General features: G+C 47.6%; 1 protein-coding gene across 1 annotated transcript in view; it reads right to left on the minus strand.

Annotated features, from left to right (window-relative positions):
• The window catches only part of TGFA (transforming growth factor alpha), a 57,772-nt gene extending 35,006 nt beyond the window's left edge, over positions 1-22,766 (minus strand). Inside the window, exons 1-2 of the mRNA XM_086943475.1 lie at positions 22,152-22,766; positions 2,570-2,638 (exon numbers count right to left, since the gene is read on the minus strand). Of these exons, the coding sequence (XP_086799601.1) occupies positions 2,570-2,638; positions 22,152-22,191 (109 nt within the window). The 5' untranslated portion in view covers positions 22,192-22,766. The remainder of the gene's footprint in view (positions 1-2,569; positions 2,639-22,151) is intronic.
• Between the last annotated feature and the right edge of the window lie 209 nt (positions 22,767-22,975).

Raw genomic sequence — 22,975 nt, forward strand, 5'->3', positions numbered from 1 at the left:
CCATACGTAAGGAATGGTGAGGTGATCCTATGGAAGCCATGTGTTTGAGCTCCGCTTCCGTGTCGTTGTTAAGGGGACCCATGTCGGGGCAGGTGGGGGACGGCCGGGCGGGGGCCGGGCTGCTGGAGGGGCCGGCGGGGGACGGGCCGGGCGGGGGACGGGCTGCTGGACAATGTCGGGCGGGCGGGGAAGCCTGATTGCTCCCGTACAAGGTCGGGACGGGCTGCTAGTATATATATATATATATATATCCAGAGACATTGGAATTTTGCAGCAGGGTAGCACCAAATTATGCGGCAGGGATGAGTAAATCATGGGGCAAGAAAAGAGAAATGACGTGGCATAATGCAGCAAGTATTGATAATATGTAAAAGTCATAAAATGGTTATTACTGTGATACTGTCTGGGGAAATACATCAACTTATTTCTGTATTTGTTTGTCAAAATGGTACCAATAAGTAACTCAAAGATGACAAGTTAACCATTGTGAAGGGCGCTCCACTGCACGCTAACACATCGCCATGTTTTTAGTAACAATTGATTGGTTTGAGCTAGAATTTTTTTCCCTTAAAACCTGCAGATTATGCAGGAGATAGATTTTGTGGCAAGTCTGGCAAATCCATATCTATGTGAAAAAAAGCAGCGGTCGCAAAATCGCCTACTTACAGTGGCCCTGTGTATAGCGTTTGAAACTATCCGTCTGTTATTTATAAGCGCTATAAGAGTCCGATATTGCAATTACCACATTTAAATGGTATTCGTTTTGCAGACTGCAGAAGGATGCAAAGAGGAGTCTTCCTTGCCAGAACGGACTTGCAGCTTTCACATCACTCTAGAAATCAAAGGCGTGCATGAACCCACTGAGCTATCGTGCTGGCACACTGCTGCTGGCCGAGTGGTTTGGGTTCTTGGCATGTTTAATGGGTACGTTATTGACGGTGTTACAATAGTCCAGGTGGGCCATTACTATAGCTAGCTAAAATGGCAAATAACAGAAATCCTTCTAGCCTCTGTGAGAGGGCACAAAGCAAACAAAGGCAAGAACAGCACAACATTACTTTCCGACTTTGAAGTGTCTGCCATTACTCATTTGATGGCGCACGAGTTGGCATGGGCCGAGCTCCTTGGGCAAAAGCTGCACTGTGTCCCACGGTATGGGAGCAGCCCTATCCTGGGATTAATGCTGGCAAGGTAGCACAGCGAGTTCACCCTCCCTTCTGCAGTCTCCTGAAAGTCACGCGGTATCAGGCTGAAATGGGCAAGATTAACATCTGTTACTGAAAGCGCTTCGAGACAGAAGCCTGGTGTGAAGTGCTATGTAGAAAGCCTTTTAATAATAATGACACTGGTACCGTCCATGAGCATTTTAGCCAACACCCATCCTTCTGGATGATACATCATTTACACACTCATTAGGAAAAGCGCCTCCACCCCTCGTTTGCCAGTGACCATTTACCACAAACACTTGGCACAAGCATCCTTTATGTTGCCCAGACCAGGTTTACCTGCTGGGCACAGCATCCACCTCACTCCTGCCCATCACAGGAAAAAATCCCTGCTAATGGCACACCGTTTGACCGTGTGAAAGTCAAATTAGTGACATCGAGGACAATCCAGGCCCCTGTCTTGGCCTCGGTTTAAACACTCTGGGTGAGTGGGATGACTATATGGCTCATCCGAACGAATGAATGAACCTGCGAGAGAGACCCTTGTGCACCTTGCAGGAAAGGAGATTAAATCTTGGTATTTTGAGTCAGGCATTCATTAATTCCAACTCGGACAGAAAGGAGTGCCATTAAGATGCATAGTAATAAAAACAATTGTTTTACGCGCTAGGAGGCTACCTCTGCTAGGCACAGGCCCCATGTATGGGGCTTAGGGAATAACACAGGAGCTTTCACTTTGTGTACGCATAAGTGTGGTAATAGGCTTTACCATCTTTTCACTCAATGGTACTGAATAGATCTACCTCATTAGGGTCTAAAAAAGTGTGCATCTGATTCCACATCTTTTCGACAGCAAGTACATTAACCAACGGAGCTATCGTAACTAGAATGGACATTTCATCAGAAAAGGCGCTGTACACGATTAATGGCCTAGTCTGGAAAGCCAGTGGTTGACTAAGAAGTATATCTTTCCCTTTTCACCCCCGCAAGAATACTCTGCCTCGAGACAACCCCTCCCCAGCAGCTACGCATGTCATTGCTACCCAGACAACAAGACATCTGCCGGACAAGTGACACACATTTCTACGTCTACGAGTCTTTTAGAGACTGCAGACTGTGGAACACTTTCCTGATTTAAAGCCCAGTCTACTTCTGCAACCATGACACATTACATTAACTTGCACTTTTATTTAGCGCTTTATGCTACACCTCTGCCACTTCTAAGCTCTATAAATAACTGAAGCTATTAGCCAACACATTGACAGGGATAGGATGCAAACCTTTAGCTTTTTTTCATCTCACTGAGCATCCCTCCAAGATTTGGTTGGCATATGGACCCACATAAATAATTCAGTCATTATAAAACTCAGTAGTAGCCTCGGAGTATTAAATTAGAAACTCACCACTGAGCTCGGACGTTGTATTTGTGTTGGTTGTGTTGTCCAGCGCATGCGTCATAGCTGCTACAAGTCCTGCAAGAGAAACAGATTGCATTAATTCAGATCAGCAAATCTGAAATACAGTACTAGAACGCAAAATAAGAACCAAAACAAGCTAACCAATTGGAAAACTGTTAATAGAGGATTCAGATGGACTTAAATGGGATGCCGTTTATCTGTACATTTTTTTAAATAGGATTTTTAAAGTTTGTCAGCAGAGGCGGCCAGCTGGGTCGGGCTGGCCTATCTGCCAAAGACGGTAGAAAAGGGGGTGGTGATGGACGGAGCATATGAATCAAACAAACACTCACACCCAGTCAAAAGATCTGGGTTTAATCCATCACCGTTCTTTAGCCCACTCTGCCACCCCAGTTCAGACATGGCTATATGCAAATCAGTCTGACCCTGTGCCTCATGGTAACAGTCCAGCCCGAACTGCCAAGCCCGGTTTGCTTGAATCCAGTGGCAAAGTGAGCAAGGGACTCACGTGTGAGCATACCCTGCCACACTTATGGTGGCCAAAAGTGGTACAAAAGGGGGGTGGTGATTGTTTCCGGTCCAGGGAAGACATGGCTTGGCAGTTCGGGCTGGACTGTTCCCATGAGGCACAGGGTCAGACTGATTTGCATATAGCCATGTCTGAACTGGGGTGGCAGAGTGGGCTAAAGAACGGTGATGGATTAAACCCAGATCTTTTGACTGGGTGTGAGTGTTTGTTTGATTCAGATGCTCCGTCCATCACCACCCCCTTTTGTACCGCTTTTGGCCGCCATAAGTGAGGCAGGGTATGCTTAGACGTGAGTCCCTTGCTCACTTTGCCACTGGATTCAAGCAAGCCGGGCTGAAGACGGCTGGAATGCCAGAAACCGGTCCTCCGAAGCTTGTTTCCGGTCCAGGGAAGACATGGCTTGGCAGTTCGGGCTGGACTGTTCCCATGAGGCACAGGGTCAGACTGATTTGCATATAGCCATGTCTGAACTGGGGTGGCAGAGTGGGCTAAAGTACGGTGATGGATTAAACCCAGATCTTTTGACTGGGTGTGAGTGTTTGATTGATTCAGATGCTCCGTCCATCACCACCCCCCTTTTTTACCACTATCTGCCAATGAGTCTGTGCTGGATGGGTTGGCCTAACAGGTCAGTGGTTGGTCGGTGTTTTGGCAGTTTTATGGTCTCCTGGTTCGGTTTTTAATGTTGATTGCCTGCAAAAATGTCAAATCCATGCAGTTTTCCATACCGTGCTAAACAGTTATACAGCGTGTCTTTTTACACGTTTAAAACAGCTTCAATTTCCAAACATATGCACATTTTTTTTTTTTTGGTATAACTCACTAACGCAGCCCACTTTTATTAATGGTGCCCAGGCCTATTTTCTGTACCAGTTTAACCCTAGCGGTCAGCCTGTCTGGAACTCCCCAGAGGTATAAACAAAACTGGTACTGGGCTTATTATTAACACATTGTAGCAAGCAGTTAAACTCTCTGCTGGTGGACAGGAAACAAGGGTTTGTACGTTTGATTTCAGATGCTTGACCCTGGCCTTGTCTGGTGCTTGCTAGTACCATCAGGGATGGAGGGGAGTATATTTGCAGTTTTGGTCTTAGTAATAAAGAACGGGACCTTAATAGTTGCTCAATGCCATACATCTTCTGAATGAAATATGCTCACATCACCAAGCATTCCTTAAAAGAAGAAATTCTGTTTCAAATGGTTTTTCTACTATAAAGCCATAAGTTTTTGGGCAACTTGATACAAATAAGTGAAGTTACATAAGATATTAGCCTGATATATTTGAGAAGCACATCGAGTGTTGCTGAATTGTGGCAATACATTTTGTAATAAAGAGTTGACAGATGGTGTCACAAGCCTCTAACTGATTTCTGACTGCTCCTTTCTATAAAAAGGCTTAAACGGCATATTCTGTAGATATTAGATCACATCCCAAGCTCCTGAATGTCTTAGTTGATTCTCTTGACATCTTTTGATTATTGCCAGATACATTTACTGAGGAGGTATATACAGTAGGGGTTTGTGTTTATTCTTCTTTTTTTATGCTTGTCGGTTTGTGTTGCTTGGAGTTTCAAAGTTGGGTTTCCATTACTTCACATTTTAAATAAACAAACTAAACTCAGCATTGGATTTTGAAGCATTAAAATCGGTGGATAAAAAATTAGGCCTAGAAGTGCAGAATAAGGCCTGATCCTCACAGTTTCAAACTGTAAATTAATTTATATCTGAATTACTGTACAGATATTGCTTGAGTGGCCAATTGTCCCGTAGATTACCAGGGCCAAAATCGATTAAGTAGTTGAATTGGGGTAGGACATGGGTTGTGTTGAATATAAAAGTGCCTGGGTGTCCAGCGCTGGCTGAATCCATAATGTCATAATGTTATGTACATCTAACCTAAATCTCATAATCAATGGTTATCCTCATAGTGTCATGGATCTATCCCGGGTGACCAATGTTGGACACAAGACAAGTAAAACTTGACAATTACACGAGCTCTGGCCCTAACCATAACCCCTGTAATTGCTACGATAACAATTGAACCATAACTTAAATTTTATATTTTTGTTGTTCCAAAGTATTCACACTATTTGGTCCTCGAGATTGGAAAATTGAACAATAAAAATGGCCTTTCTACCATCGAAAATAGGTTTATAGTGCTATGTTGTCACTTTAGGGGTACTTAATTCAGGAATGTAGGACGGAGATATGGGGGGGGGCTTGCTCGAGATCTGCCTCAATATTTCGTATAGATTAATTCGCAATTTGAAATATCCAAGGGTGAGGGCCATAAAGAGACCTAACTGGCCCTCTACTAGAGGTGGTCACAGCCCTTCTCTGACCATTGAACTCGAATAGTTTCTGCCCAACATGTATAGTCCCTTAATCAAGATTAGTAAAATACTATGGACTATTTGCACAGCCTACACAAACACAGGTGCGTTATTACACAACGTTAAGGAACGTGTTGATGGACCTCAGAGGGGAGGCAGCCGTGATTAAAACCAGATGCAGATTTTTGCAACAGGCGCATTAGCCGACCTGGTTGTCTAGAACACATGTAGCTGAAAGGGGGAGGGAGGAAATGGATAACTGTGTACCTGCGGTAAACCGACGGATGACAAACTGTGCAGACACACAACTGCCTCCAGGTGGCACTTTGAATCGCGCTGATAGAGGGTGGTTACGTCTACAAAGAGGGAAGCGCGCAGCTTCCACGGGCGGGAAGTTCAAAGTACCCCCCGGGGGCCAGCGTTTGAAAGGCCGGATCCGGAATTCCCACTGGCACAAGGCCCAACATGGGAAAGGGGCTAACTGCACAGGAAGAGCGTTGACCCCGCCCCGACGGCCCCATCTGAAGTGGAAATGTAGGCAAATGATGCTACAATCGGTGCCGTTTCCGCTGTCCCGACATCCATGAAGGTAAGGCACTAACAGGGCTCGGGTAGCACTTATTCGGTTCTCCTGGATACATCAGGCTACGCTATTCGATGTTTTGTCCCTCCTATAACTTCCACATTTAATTAACATGGTAAAATCTTTCACTTTTTTTCGTAGCGTCATCTGTACACGAAGGTATTGGAGCGTTTTACAGGAGTACCAGTTCCCCATTCCAATCGTCTCAAAAGACTTCACAATTGACTCGTTATTGGTTACCTTGCTGGCTCTCAGCTGAGAGGCCAAATATTGTATGAACTTATTGGGTATGGAGTCTAACGTCCTACGCGCCGGCGGTAGTGCATTTGATGTGCACTGGTGGAGGCAGTAAGACAAATAGGCGCTGGGTGGCAATGCGAGGAGGTCGCACTAAGGGGTAGTGGGCAATGTCAGTAATATTTGGCAGTCTAGGCTGGCCCCGGGCTTTGAGTACAAGTCTGGTCTCAGACGCAGGCCCCAAGTGGAGAGAGGCCTTTCGAGTTAGGTGACAGTGCCCTGTACCTCAGAACTCGCTCACTTCCAGGACATGACTGCTTTCCGTTTCCTTCTTTTGTCATTTCCCCAATTTGACATCACTTCCACATCATGTGACATCATTTCCGGAAATGAACATCAGTGTTTTTTAATCAGAAAGAAAAACGTAAGGAGCTAGAAGCCAATGGCGGAAACGATACACATGTTTTAAATGAGAATATTTTATGGAGAAAAAAAATGCCAAAGCTCCACGAGATGAATTCAACTCAATAGCCTCAAAGTGATTTCTGAAAAACAGAGGTGAGACTCGAGAGGCAGCTAGCTTCCAGAAAAGATAGGGCTCCATTTGATTTTTGAAGACATGGCGATTGGTCTGAAAAGCACTAGCCTGGTGTATCAATAGATAGAATCCATCCAGACCTCCTTTCCCGATGCATCATCATGTCTGGTCTGTCGGGGCTTCCATGCCTGCGGTATCCACAAACCTGGGTCGGACAGCCCCTAGCATGGTCCAGACTTCCTCGTCTGCGACATCCAGATCCCAGGGTCCGTCCAGCCTACTGTACCCACTGGCTTGGGTTCGTCCAGGCTTCTTGTCCACTGATCCGCTTCTGTACAAGTTTCATTCACAGGGCTGCATGGATAGGGAATATATATTGCAGCAGTAAAGGCAATCCCCACAGGGCATAGGTCTCACTGCTAGACCCTCAATTGTATTAAAAAAAACAATTCCAATTAGGGTACACCAAGAGGGCCTAAAGGACTGGTCTTCGATTGATTATGTGGCAACACCCCCCACAGGACCCACGGTTAGGCTCTTCCACCAATGATACCGTTCTGTGTAAGATAGGTATCCTTAGTTATCATAGTCCAGTCGCACTATGACCTACTGCAAGGTCATATTCCGGGCTATTGAAATGAGTTATGGTGATGGACTCCCATGGTGGTAAATATCTATAAGCAAGGATGCCAAGGTTAGAGTTACAGACAACTCAGCCATGGCTTAATTTGTGTCAGGGCCCTTCTTGAGAGACCCTTGCTGCACTTATTGCCCCTGTGAGCGCTGCCAGTGACAGTAACAACCATCTCACTTCCGCGGGTGTGACAATTTTGACCACTGCAGGTCACCTAAAGCTAAAACAACGGTTTTGGTGGCAGACAATATTCATTTTTAATGTATATTGAATGATTGAACACTGTCTGTCTGCTCATTTAAAAATCTGATGGGCAGGGCCACTAGGTGGTAGACTATCAGTAGAGACGGTGTTGGGAGCAAAGAACCGGTGCAGAGCACCGGAAACCACCTGTTCAAATTAAGCTCTGACCTCAGCCCAACCACCTCATTACAGCAAAATGAGAGAGTTTATGGAAGTGATTTCACCCAACCTTTGGCCCCCCATGACATCACAGGAAGTGACATCACAAAACATCAGACCCAGCTTTAACGCACAGCTGATGCTGCACCATGTTAATGTGCCTCGGCTGCTAAGGGGCACAAACTCACAGCTGCTAAACCTAAGCAGAGGTAAACACATTCACATTTTTATCAAAAACAGTTTTTTTCCCACTTTTGGATGCAAGCTTTGTTTTCCATTCACACAAAAAACAGTTGTGTATTTGAAAGCACTGCTGATTTGACCATGTGTCTTGATTCTACTTACTCCTGTGGCCAGATTAATGAAATCGCAGGGATTGCTAAGCAGTTTCCTGCAGTGAGAAGCAGCAACACAAGGGAAGTAAGTATTACTGGCACTATCTCCGCATGATGTCATTGGCTGTCTTCAATTTCATTTTGCATAATACTCGTTGGTCTGAACACCTGCTTCCATTTTATGGTGGATGCGTTTTTGATCTTATCTGATAACACATTTGACTTAGTGAATTAGTAATGCTTCATTTTCATATATGATGAGACTACTAGTAATTTACGGTGTTTTTGTGACACGCTGTTTAATTATTAAAGTCCACGTTTGAAAATCAATTTGCATAATTTCTTACATTGCTCAAGGTAAAACATTTTAAGAAGCCTCGCGTATATGGAGCTTGGTTCATTGTCCTGGTTCGGTTCCCGATATTATTTTGGCTTCCGACATGAGAAGACCTATTTTAGGAAATACCTATAAATAATGTATTGCTCTCGTTTAGGCAATACGAGGTAGGATACTATATTTTACAGGGGGTGGGAGAAATTGGCCAGGTTTTTCCTGCCAAATGTGTACATTGTAAATTAATTACCTCGCTAGGGTATTTACTATTTGAATATATTAAACATTAAGTCACACAGGGCTATAGTGTGGCACTTACACATTTGCCTGAATGCTCCCATTCCACCGGGGACATAATGGGAGGTAGACACAGCCTTACTTTTGTTAACCGTTCTGGTCCAATGCATTACTCTTTGCATGCCAACTCACTCGTCTTGGGCGGGTGTTGCCCTCTTTTGGCTTTTATTCGCCCACCTGAGACTTTAGTGGTCTTTTCAAACCAATATTACCATCCAAAAAAGTGTTTAATCTCCAGTCACCTTAATGGGAACACCCACTTAGACACCTGACTCCACCCACATTTTTGAGTCAAGAGGATGATAGGTATGTTAGCCCAAAAGGTTGAAGTTAAGTAAATCACACCTCCTCTATCCCAGAAGGCTTTAAAGTTGCCAATGAATGCCCTAGGATTGAAAACATGGTGATCCGCAGACCCGAGAGCAGAGGACGGCCCGGGACCAGGGTTCGATTCCCGGCGCGGCAGGTTTCTGGACCAGGGTCAGCGAACTCGATAATTCTCTCGCCTCGGTGCCCACTCTGATCAGCGATCACACTCGGCAACTCTGGGCATTAGCTTGCCTCATCTTCACTAACGGCCCCACCAGACCGCCGGGGATGCCTGGTCTCACCCTGGAGATACCCATTAAGGGACCATCTCTCAGGGAAGCCAGGAAGGGTTTCGCAGCGGTCGAAGCGCCTTGGGACCCTACGGGTAAGTAGTGCGCTATATAAATGCCAATACATACATAAGGAGTGGCGGCCGTTAGCATGGAAAAGTGGTGGACAGCACAGAGGACACAAAAACATCCCTCCTGCCGCCTACCACCCATCAACTTGCCACACTCTTGAGCTCTTAATTCATAGGAGCTGCACACACAGGCTCCCACACTCCCCAGCGCCAATCTAGACGCTGCTCTCATGCTGGTATTGCCCAGCATGAGAGAAGCACCGGGACCGCGCTGAGCAAGCTGGTTTCATGCTCCAGCAGGGACTGGGAGCCTGTGCTCCTGAGCCCTCCTGAAATCCCCTACCAACAGCCTGGAGATATTCAAGTGCGCATGTCGGTTTGGCCGTCTACAGATTGCCAGCCAAACCGACATGCACATTTGGTGCCCTGTGCCCACCACTCATCCTGTTGCTGATGGCCCCTCCCTTATGACTTGGCTGCAGCTCCCTCCTACATGTAAAATAAAATGATAATAAAGGAGTTTTTTAAATTGTTTTATTGTCATTTTTGTTACATGTTTTCATGCTGATTCCATCAGTGGGGAGACGCTCTTCTGCCATAGCAAAGGAGATGACCCCGGTCATACAGTATCCCTTAGCAAGGCCTGTCTGTAGCCGGGATGGGGCAGTGGGATTGAATCAGGGCTGGAACCAACGCAGCCCTCGCAAATGATGTCAGATCAGCCCCTTACCCTACATATGGAGTGCAGCGAGCAAGCCAGAGCACCAGTGAGGGGGATTTGGGGGATTCTCTCCCCAAGAAAATTTGGGGGAAATTATGACTTCTACAATACATTTGTCAATATATATTTAATTGAATTAGCTTTTAACACCTTCACTGCGGCGGCTATTCCGCCGCAGTGCTAAGGGGGCGGGCGGAAATGCGGCGGGCGCATGCTGGTGATGGAACAGCTCCGTCACCAGCGTCGGTTGCGCTGTGCTTATGACGGAGCGGTTCTGTCTTAGCCCTGCCTGCTCAATAGAACGCTCAGCGCAGGCGCAGAATTCACGCAGCGCAGAAGCGTCGGGCGGGCCATGACGGAACCGCTCCGTCATCAGCACAGCGCCACCGCAGCTGATGACGGAGCGGTTCAGTCATCCGCAGGGGAGGGGTTAAAGCATAGTAAATGAGGGCCTTACTGAGCACCAGGATACGACAATCTTTCTTGAAGCTTTTCAATGATTCCCTCACTATCACCCTCCAGCAGTGCCTCTATAGCCCCTCTTTTGCATGTATTTCATTTATTTTATAACACCTCTCATACCAGTGTAGGGTGTCGGAGAATTTACATCACACACACACAAAGTGACAACACATCATGTGTGTGTAAATCAGTGTACCGGAAATTTTAATTACGGCAAAGGGGACTACAAGGTGTAGGATTCACATGCAATTCATAGTTAGCCATTTTTTTTACATGTTTGGTCTGGAGAAGCAAAAACTCAGGATTCAGAACACAACACAGTGATTAGGGTCGCCTTTAATAATAATATTTATTTTATATATTGAAACAAACCTTTTTTAGCAACATCAGGAAAATAAAAGACTGGAGGAAAAAAAACACAATTTACTAACTTGTACCATGCAGTTTGCATGCAGCTCTTTGATGCCAGATTATAGCTCGCTGTGCTAGATTACAATTGTAATTTATGAACTGCACAGTAACAAAACAAGCTCTGTGACAAAAGCAGTAACCCATGCACATAAAATACTGTTCTTGTATGCGCATGGTACACGTTCTTCGCAGCATGCACATTGGCCCTCTACACTACCTTAGATGAACGAAACTGCCACTAGACAAAACTCCCATCTCTCTCTCCAGTCGGTACTTATTCACCAGAGTTATCATGGCACTTTTATTGCAAGAAAACTGCTGGATATACAAGGAACTTTACAGTGCTTTTAAAACTACTGCAGTGCTTCAAAACCGGCCCCACTAACATAAACAACACCCCATCCATTATTCTAGCCCGCCCTACCCCCTCCCCCCCCCCCCCATCTACCCCTTCCCAGGGAAACGCCAGATGCCAGGTAGTGCCAGTCTGGCCTTGGATTGCATGCCCCTTAATTCTCAGGTGCTGTCTGGAATTCAGGCCGAAGCTGAGTCAGGCTCCCGGAGCCCGGTCTCATTCCGGAGCAGGGAGCGCCCGCGGAATCACTGCCTGACTTCCGGGGCACGTGTAAACCAAAACGTGCTGGCGTGGCCTCAGGTGAGAGATCATGTGTGCAAAGATACTGACGGAACGCTTCCCATTTGGCCCCAAGAGAAATCCGAACATTGTTAACCCTACCCACGCTCCTGGAAACACTCCACACGCCAAGCACTTCAAGTATTCTGCTGCCGGGCTAGCACCTCTCAAACGTGATGTCCGGTATAACAGCGGGAACTGACAGTTTTTTATACACAAAATACTATCACAAAAAGCACACCAACCAGGAAAGTCACTCAAGTGAACAGGAAGACCTGCACCATTTCAAAATTGAGCCCAGAACGTCGATAAGCAGTGGCTGTGGTAGCAGGATTTACCCAGGACTTTCCTTTTTGAGCCCATGGCACTTCATGTGTTAATGCTGGTCTCAGAATTCACGACGGCAGCGGCAGGGACAAAAAGCGAACAGGCTTCATATTTGCTTTCTGCATTTCTATTCTAGCCCTTCAGCAGCCAAAGAGTTAGGAGGAAAGCTGGAAAAAGAGGTTAACCTGGTGTCATTAGGTGCACAAAGGGTGCATGATGTCACTTCCGCTACCCCAGCCATTTTGGTGAATTGTGATTCGAGCACTGGCCACACTTCATTGGGCCTCATAATTGGGCACAACAGAGAGACTGATGACATTGTATGAATCGCTCAAACAATTTATGAACCCACTGAATAATGGCACCCCCTCCAAAGACAGCCAGGTGAAGCCCCACATGGACGCCTCTTAAGTCTTCACTTGGGGAACCCCTGTGAAGGGGTGCCATGGTCACCTCTGGCACCCGAGGCCTATGGTAGAGCTTAAAAAAAGCCCAGAGACCTTACCTGGGCCAATGGGAGTGACCCACACACCCAGCTCCTTGAGAAATGACCCGCAAAGCACCCTCTCCCAATACTCCGAAACTGCAATTAACAAATGGGGAAGGGGTGACTGGCGGCTTCTAAACCAATGGACAAGGCTAGCCCTTCCATAACTCACACCAAAACAAACGGCAGTGGGCTTTAATTCATAATCCTTTAATCTAGCTCAGTGGGCTAGGCACTTGCTGCGAAGGACACTTCGAACTTTGACTGTCACTGGTTGGAACCCAGAGAGGGGAACCAAGACTGTCATATTTCTGCATTAGATACCGCCTGCGTGAAGATAGGTGATATTGATAGAAATCAGTTGGGTGGAATGAATGCCCATCTAATGAAGTTGTATTTGTTTTGTACACTTCTTATAGTTATGCATAGTGATGGATGCCAAGCATTTAGCTCCATAGACAGCCCAAGTGCCCCAGGGATCAGAGGGTCGGTTATCTCCACTGTTTGTTCTCTTAGTGCAGTTTGGTGCATGACTCAGCACTGGCCCTTGAAACCTGTGGAGGCCCCGAGTTTAGCACTCTTATGAACCATGCCCCGCCTGCCTGCTGCTATCCAAGGACAAAACAGGCGTTTGTTTACACCGGTGGATGCCTCGGAGTACCTGTCATAGCCAAGGGGAAGAGAGCGGACAACATTATTGAAATGCCTCTGTCCCAGACTTTGAGGCACTGACTGGCCCGTGACATCATTTCCAGATATTGCATTTGCAAGTCCTTTTCTGACCATGAAGTCTAGATGAAAGGCCTGTGGGTTTCTCAGACACCTAGTATTCTCCTACTTTCAGGAGTCTCCCTGTGTGCCTGGCATTATATCTGCCGCCTTCTTAAGAGCGCAAGACACCCATCAAATCTTCAAGTCCTGGTATAATGTTTACAATGTGCAATTTGCCCACAACAGCTATTTTGGTAGAAAAATCTGTAATTTCACATATTTGTATAGAAAATTTCGACATATAGAAATTGAGATTTTTTTGAATGGCACTGACAGGCCAAACTGCGGTACTTTGTTTACTTCAGGACTACAAAAAAAAGAGTTAGTGATTGAGTGAGGGATTGAAAGATGGAAACCTCTTCAATGGCGACGGGGGCTTCCTTGTGTGGGTTGGATTCAGCGTCAACCTAGAAACTGGAACATATGAATGGCCCTAGGTGAAGTAGTGTGGCTCACTGGTTAGAGGCGGCAGACCCGAGAGCAGAGGACGGCCCGGGACCAGGGTTCGATTCCCGGCGCGGCAGGTTTCTGGACCAGGGTCAGCGGACTCGATAATTCTCTCGCCTCGGTGCCCACTCTGATCAGCGTTCACACTGGGCAACTCTGGGCATTAGCTTGCCTCATCTTCACTAACGGCCCCACCAGACCGCCGGGGATGCCTGGTCTCACCCTGGAGATACCCATTAAGGGACCATCTCTCAGGGAAGCCAGGAAGGGTTTCGCAGCGGTCGAAGCGCCTTGGGACCCTCCGGGTAAGTAGTGCGCTATATAAATGCCTATACACATACACACACACGTATGCCCACCAAGCCTACTTCTACTCCATTGCTGAACTCTTGATTTGCGTTCCCTCCTTTGAAGGAGCCCTAACCCCAGGAACCGACAGACCTCGCATCCATGTACGGTAAGAGATGTTGGTCTAGATCTGACTTTTTAATTATATCAATTAGTTTGTTGTGTAGACCTGTAGTTTTGTACTTAAAACAGAAAAGTAAAACCACATGTACCAGAAAGCAAAGCAACTGAAGTTAAAAAACTGAACTGGTCGAGCACTCACACCTGACATCAGCTAACTTGAGAGTTCCTGGTCCTGCAAGAAATAGGTGGAGTCGGTCATGCTTCTCCTCACCTCAGCGATGTCACACTCGGTGACTGTTTCTATAGTGTTCAATGGATGGAAATTATGGACTGCTTCCATAGGACCAGACATTGCACACTCACAAACACGTCAATGGATCCTATATCAATGTAAATTTCCCCGAGATCACACCCGTTCTTCGCTCCCAGAGAGTTGGGGATCAGTCCAACAGTGCTCAAGGGGGATCTCTCGATGAATGACCCCAAAGACTTTAAAAAGGGTTCCTTGACACTCAGACTTCAGTGGGGTTCCTCGAGAATCATCTCTCTGAACTCAATCCCTCGATTATCGACCCCATAGACTTTAATGGGGGTTCCTCAATGGTGGCACTCATAGCCCTCAGCTGCTTGCGGTGACGCTCACGCTCCCGCGCCTTCAGGAGAGCTCCCTCGCCCTCACCTGACAGCACTCCTGGGTGCAGGCCGCGGTCTCATTACTGTGCTGGCGGGACATGAAGGGAGGTAATTGTTGGGTAGAGAGACACCTGGGTAAATAGATGCACTCCAAGTCGTCTACCGTGGGAACAGTGGCGCATCGAGGGTGTGAGAAAAAACCCAAAAGATCAGGGCCGGTCCCACCTTCCCCGCCCATGTCCCTGCCAGGCAGTCCCTCCTCTGCGAGGAATGTGCCCGTCATCACAAGGAATGTCTTAGCTCATCACAATAACACCAGCCGGACTGCGTCATCCTAATGCCGGAATAATAATGCATCGAAGACTAGAATAGCATCACCTGTCTCCCTTGACAGCACCCTGCACGGTTCTCCCATGAAAGCCAGGCACAACCCCGGCAGAGGGCACCTTCCTTCTCAAAATAAAACTCACCCTCGTTCTAGAAGGCATCTTGGGTCTTCCTTCTCAAAACTACACTAACCCTCGCTGCAGGTGACACCCAGTTCTTCCTCCTCAAAATTACACTAACCCTCACTGCAGGTGACACCCTAGTTCTTCCTCCTCAAAATAAAACGTAACTATTTCTGCAGTCAATAAACTGCGGCTTCCCCATCAAAATAACACGAACCATGGATGCAGTGGGTACCCCGAGCCTTCCTCCTCAAAATTACACTGTCCATCACTGTAAACTACACCCCGGGACTTCCTCATCAAAATCACACTAACCACGCATACATACGGCAACCCTGGCATTTCTCCTCAAATTAACCTCAACATTCTTGGCAGACAATAGACGAGGTCTTTCTCCTCTCTCAAAACACACCCCCTTTCACCAGACAGCACCCTAGAGCACCGGTCTCATAAAAGCCACACCACCTCCCCTGAAAGGACCCTGGAGCTGCCTCTTTGTAACACCGCCAACCATTTCACATGGCAGCACCCTGCACCATCCTCCTAAAAGAAAACCATCTACAACGTATTCTAACATAACCCTGGGCCTTCTCACGGTTTGTGGCCTGTGGTATTGTGTAGATTATATTTTAAGGAGGGAACTAGGGCAGATCATTTGATGAGAGAGGCAGGAGGCCCACTTTTCTGTGATTGAGAGACTGGCCTGTAAGAGGCATTGCCTCCTCGTAAGCGTTTCTCGCCACCGGAGTTACAAAGTGAGCTTCAGCTCCATACCATGTGACGAGGAAGACAATACTCACAGTAATGAAGTAATGAAGATTACCGGTAAGTAACCGGGGCATTCCCTGTATTCAACGTGGTGATGCCACTGGTGCTGGCACAGTTAAACGAAGGAGACGGAAGAAGGGATAGTTTTATTTCCAGGTGAGGCTCAGCTTTTGCATGCTGGGAGGCCTCTCAACTGGAACCCTGACAGCACACTTGCTTGAGTACTTGTACCTCACTAGGCCTCCTGCACCTCAGGCCCAAACTTCAGTCTTCCCAAGAGCAAGACGCGATCAACCACAAATTAGCCACATTTCCAGATCTTTGGAGCCCCCTCTCAACCAGAAAGCACCAGCTCCCTCCCTTTCTCAGTATGCAAGGCCAGTCTTAAAAAAACGCAAAAAAACACGCTTCTCTGTGGAAAGTGCATAGGTTTAGAATTTGTCTGCAGTCGTGACTGCTGTAATGCAAGGCTACAACACCTGAACGTTTCCTATCACTTCCTGTCATTCACCTCCTGCTAGGAGTGTATGTAGGGCCTTATCCTGGGTGGGAAACAGCAATAACGACTGTGAAAACCACTTGTTGTCTTTGCAATACGATCTGAACAATGAATGCGCCTTAACCACGCATGCCATTACAACGACATGCCTTCGGTAAAGTGGTGTTAGACTTTGCCTACTGTTGCACGGACTGGAGTTGGAATAGTAAATTATACTGTCCCAAAGTCCAGCGCTTTCCCTAAGGCAAGCGGTTGTAAAGACCTGCGTGGTAAAGGAAGGCGCGGTTAAGACCATGTGTGGTTTTGTCATACAACCGTATAGTGACCCTGGAAGAGACGAGACAGTCCTCTGCAGAGAAGCACCACTGTCACAGATGACAGAGATCCACAGTGAGATATGGGGTGAATTACTGCTGGAAATGGGGTGCCCCTGCAGGCCCACATGCTCTCAGAACCACCCAGACCGTAGTATAATGCGGGTAGCTTGACTGGTGCCCCCTGCCTTTGCCTCACCCTCCTCCACTGTCATTTTCAGTGCTGAGGTTTGTAGGGCAGGATCAGGGGGCAGGGGTTGGGGTGAGGATGGGGAGAGAGCTGAATAGTCAGGCTGTAAACATGGAACTACCATCCTATCACCCCAGCACTTGGCAGCACCTCCAACATGATCCCATCTGGGGATCACAGTGCAGTGCACTACTTCTACCACCGCCTCCACACCAAGGGCTTCGCACTACATGTCAATCACCGCCCACCTCAACACCCTGCCCAGCCTCTAACATGGGCCCTCAGCCTATCACAGTACTCAGTGCTGCATCAGAGATCAACCCCTCCACCAATCACAGAACTGCACTGCCTCTTACATAACCAATCGACCAGTCACACTACCCTGCGCTACCTCAGACACCAACCTGTCCACCAATCACAGCAACCCCTCGGCCTGTCACAAATGTACATTCTACCAGCTTTGCAAGCAGGGTGCACCAGAAGCAGCTTCCAGGGGCATTCAGCCAGCACATTGGGGGCTTCTAGGCTGGCCTTAAATACTGAGAAAGAGGAAGCTATGTGCATCTCAGTTCGGGGAAGTTATAGATTTTAGGGCATTTGTGAAGAAACCACATTGCGCAACTGAGTTGTCCTTTTACTTGAGGAAATATTGATGCAGAGATGGATTTCCCTCAAGTCTTTGCTGCTTCGGTGGGTTTATGTGGCAGGTATTTCCGGGTATACCCTTGCTTTGCATCACAGAGGAAGAAGGCATTCCGTGTTCCTTAAGCCTCTATGGCAGGGCCACTGAAATTATACGATCCTGTCGATTTTTTTTGCATAAGTATGCATTTGCCACATAATCCATCACCAGCTGCATAATTTGCAGATTTTAACAAAACTGATTCTAGCTCAAACGGATCTGCCGTGCAAGGCCATTCACAAAGCTTGACCGGTCACCTTTCAGGTGATCATTGCTTGATTTGGACTTTAAACCGGTTCTAATGAAAGGAACATTTTGCACAGACAGGGTTAACATCTAGAAAAGTGTCAAGATAATGAAGTAATCCTATCACAATATGTGCCACAGTATTTTGTACTTTCAGGCTCAACAATTTAGTCAATACTGCTGCCTAATTTGGTCTTCCCTGGCCTCATAATTCCAGTGGCCCCATGTCCCGGCTCTAAGCCCAGCCAATTTAGTGGAAAAGGGGATTTTATATAATAATCGTTCCTAGTTCCGGAAATGAGAGTGCAGGACTATTTTCATACAGTTAGTTGGGTCTTAAGGAGGCCTATGAACAGACTTAAGCAGTAGGATGAAGAATGACCGGGCAGACATTGCAAGACGATTACAGAGTTACACTGTCGGGCGATCCCATGAAACATGCTCTTACACCGAGCTGTACTGTGGGGGCAGTGATGGGGTGGGGCTGCTCCAGATGAAAGGGGGTGTTTGAAGGTGGTCACTGCTTGGGAGCGAACCATACGGAACAGTTGAGGGTGCCATGTTCTAGTGGCAGACGGAGATGACCCATGTGATGCAAGATGGGCAAGGGCGTGGACATTTTGGATTGTGAGAAGATTTTTTTAAATAGTGCTTAGTACTTCATTTTGACATTTCTAAGCGCTGTACAGAACAGCAATTACCTACGCGTTGTACAGAACAGCAGTTACTGCTACCTGTATTAAAGGTAACCATTCCACAGCTACATTGATCTTGCCAGCATCTGACCTGCAGGTCCCACAGATGTCAGCAGCGCGCGCTTAACTCACCGGAGCATCCTTGAGAAACCTTCAGATGCTCCTGTGACCCCCACCGGCCTGTTTAGTGCCAACGGGTTACCTGTGAAGGTACCAGGGTTCGCGTGGGTCCCGGGAACACTTTTTCCAAGTAGGCTGAGAGAATGGAACAGGCAGGAAGTCAGACTATCAATGTGTGAGTCAGCCTGACAGGATAGGAGAGGCAAGACATCAGTCACACAGTATGGAAGAGATAGCTTGGTATTTTCACAATATAGTGGAGTCACACATTCAGTCTGACAGCACGGGAGAGTCAGTATATCATTCTGATAGCATGCGCGATGAAGTATGTCAGCCATGCAGAATGTTAAAGGCAGTATGTGTCTAGAAGAATGAGAGTTGGGGTGCCACCCTGTAAGTACAAAGGTGTCAGTATGAGACAGTACGTCAGTCTGACAGTCGGTATGTCAGTCACCTGGTACAGGAGAGGCCATATTAAAGTCTCGAGGTATTCATCACACGGCAATATGTCAGCCTGACAGTGCATGAATAAACAGAATTCCAGACTGACTGTGAGAAACTGTAAGAAAGGCAGCAGATGAGATAGCCCAGAGGGATAACGGTCTTGCTGCAGAGGTCTGTGTGGAACCAGCTGGTTGGATTGGTTATTGATACCAATCAGAATCACTGAAACTTGTCACAATAACATTTGTCACAGATAGTTTTGTTTGTAGTAGGGAGATGCGAACCAGAGGGTCCCTTGGTGCTGGGGGAAAGAAGAATATTTCAAGAGCAAATACAGTTTGAATAATGAGTAATGCAATTTGATAATATGCTTCAATAATAAGTGTTGCTTATATTTTGATAATGTGTTTTTAATAATCATGTGTTTGTCATGTTTATGAGTGTTGTCATTAAACATGGCCTTTTTACACCCACCTTATCTCAAAGTCATGATTAATTGGTGGGTTGGGCGGGCGTGGAGCATGCTGGGGGATCCGGGCCCTAGGGAATCCCATTCCAGGCCTGCCCACCTTCACTCAAAAAGATAGTGAAATGTTGGGATGGACCAGACAATGAAAGGAGCGCACCTTTTATCGCCTGCTAACCCATAGGCACAGTCGGAGAGTCGAGATCTGTTATGAAAAGGAAATGTGGAGGGATCCCAGGGCTTAGAAGACGCAACACCTATTACATGACCTCACTCTCCAGGCCCCAACACAGTCATTACAGGTACGCACCAGGCATTCCTTTCCGGGGAGATCACAACGCTAAAATTACAGGGCTGAGGCGCATTAGAGGACTCGTCAAGAGCACCAGGAAGTGATCATGTGTATGTCAGACAGCCCACGGCTGCTAGGGGTTCAGGGGAGCACCCCAGAATGACGGCTATTGGTGTATAAAATCCAAAAAGATCAGAAGCTAAAGGGGATTGGCGCGCTATGCACTCTGGCCTGCACGCCACATCAGATGCCAGCTGTGAGTGTTTAATTATCTAAGCCTCATCCTAATGCTTTTGGCATGTTGTGGGGGCCACATCAGCCACCTATTCCCTGCCCCCCCCCCCGCCTTTATCTCCCCACCAGACCCTATCTACTATTTTTTGTATACACTGAATATTATTGTTTTGACACAAATGACACGACATTAGATAGCCAGGTGAATAATGGCGATAACAAAATGTACACATGCATCACAAGACACTCCTCACAGTAGCATTGCTCTTTAGCAGTCCTCGGTATTTTAACCATTTCCCCCACATTTGCCCAGGTGTCTTCGGGCAGCCGCTTGATTCACAGCGCCTCTTCCCCTCTGCAGTCCAAGTTCATCTCCTGTTTCCAGTGGACGCGGGGAGGAGGCAGGTCCCACGTGTTCGCCATTTCTCGCCTGGCCAGCACGGTCCCAACTCCCACCAAGGATATGTCTCTCACCGTGTCACTCACCCCACCTGGGACTCCTAAGAGCCTTACCTAGCTCTGTGGCTGGCTCTATCGTCTTCCCCAATGCTCTAGCCTGCCAGCATTGTGCAATTTGAGGGCATTCCCATACCAAGCGGAGAAAAAAAAGTGCTTGTGGTTCTGGGCAGCGCCAACAGCCTGATGTTCGGTTTTCAAACTATTAAGAAAACAAGCCAGAAGCCACAACCTAAAGGCTGCAGCCTTTGAACTTGACTTTGCTCTCTGTGTCCTTCATGTTGATTGACAGGTGTGTCTGGTGAGTAGAAGTTTTCCCACCCTGCTATCATCCCAAACCCACCTCATCACATTAAATGAATTTTGCAACAATTATAATAGTAAAGCATTAAAGCCTGCTTCTGAGGGCTAGAATTAATTTTACAACTGTCTCTCAAAGAGACAGGCCTGCGCCACAGTTGGGGGTTCTATAACGAGGGAGGGAGTTATTAACTAGCTAGGGTGCTCTAATTGGATCACAGTCCTACTGCCAGACGCAGACGGGCTTTAATGCTATTAGAACACTCGTCCCACTGTGGGCATAATATTATACAGTAAAGAAGGGTTCTTTCGGACCTGTATTAACAATGGGAGGCACAGGCAATATTAATATTACCCACTGATACTGGGCATAGTGCCCCTGAGATCCCTGCGCACACACGAAGGCAGGTCCTGCACAGTGCACACCCTTGGATGTACACACTTAAAGGCGGAAGCACCGACTGCACTGCGATGTGTGATTTCAAATGACATTCTGGTCACCGCTACCATGATTTCGAAGCGCTGTGATGTGATGATACGGTATATAGCTCATCAGAGCCACAGGGCCAGTTTTAGGACAGTGCGACAGGTGCGGTCGCACAGGGCGCTGACATGTGAAGGGGGGCGCTGTGTTTAACATTTATTTATGATTAGAGAGATGAGGGGGAACTTCCTGGGGGGTGGGGGCACTAAAAAGGACTGTCGCACTGGGAGCTTCCAACGCTAAAGCGGGCCCTCAGCCACACGCCGGATACTGAATACGTTAGGTGGCGCCTAGAAGACATCAAGAATGCACAGAAAAACACAATGTGGCACAGTGGGTTGGGGCGAGTTGCAGCGCTCCTTCCATAATATGCAGGGCAAGGGTTTCCATCTCTGTATTTCATCGTCTCGATAGCGATGACATGCAGGGGCGGCGCTTCCATTGTTGCAGCAGGTGCAGTGGCACCGGGCCAAAGACCTGGTGGACCACGGACCGTGAATATTACTGTCTTTTATCATTCAAACAGCAGCCGGGATTGGGGGAGGGGACATTTCCTTCGTTGCACGCTGGACACGCTACTGAAGATAACTATCCAGTACTGTTATTAAGGACTTGTCCCAGCAGAGAACGGGTCAGGACCCTAAGTTCGCTGCACTGGGACCGGTATGGGGTCAGGCCTTACACAAACAAACACACACACACACGATCCAGATTTAGCTCCCTAAAACTTACCTAAAAGGAGCAGCGCTACGTCCCTCGCCGAGAAGCGCATTGTTGCAGTACTGGGACTAGGGCACGGGGCTCCCACTTGCTTCGGTGCAGATCGAGAGATCGCTGGTGATCGCGGGCGGACCCAAGAGGCAACCGCTTCACCTGGCAGCCCGGGGCGGACGGCCCATGCGCACCGGTGCCTTGCACGTCTGGCGAGAGTTTGCAGCCTCCGGTGCGATCCCAGGAGATCAAAGTTGTGGAAACGATTTGAAAGAATCCATATGAAAATCAACCATTAAAAAGTGTCGCTTGGAGGAACGCAGCCCTTTCGGTCACCCCTGGTGCTGTGCTTCGCGTTGGAGAGCGTGAAGCGCTTTAAGCGCACTCCTGAGAGGACCGCCCCGGCGTCTTCCTTGGATACAGCCTTCAAAACACACACTCAAGTCCAAAGACGTGGATTGCAGTTCTCTGCTGTTCCTTTCCTTGGAGGTTTTGTTTTCTAACCCGCAGGTGGCTCCTCTTTCGGACTCAAGGCTTTCTTTTGGATGAAGAAGTGGGCTCGCTCCCTTACGCCACTTCTGGTGCCCGCTGCGTCCTCCCGTGATCACGTCCGCTCGGCTATCCTGGAGATGTGTGGCTCCTGGGCTGTACCTGCCCAAGGCTTACTCAGCCGAGCCCCGCCCCTCGCCCCGCCCCCAGCCAGCGGAATCCTGACTGGAGGGGGCGGGGAGGCAATCCTCGACACTGGGGGGACGCCTCCCGGGCGGCATATTCATTCATCTAGGCGGGCCTCAGCCGGACCGCCCCAAGATATTATGTTTTTTTTTACGTATTACTCATTTCTC

Source organism: Lissotriton vulgaris, chromosome 11 (assembly GCF_964263255.1).
Source record: "Lissotriton vulgaris chromosome 11, aLisVul1.2, whole genome shotgun sequence".
NCBI classification, from domain to species: Eukaryota; Metazoa; Chordata; class Amphibia; order Caudata; family Salamandridae; genus Lissotriton; species Lissotriton vulgaris.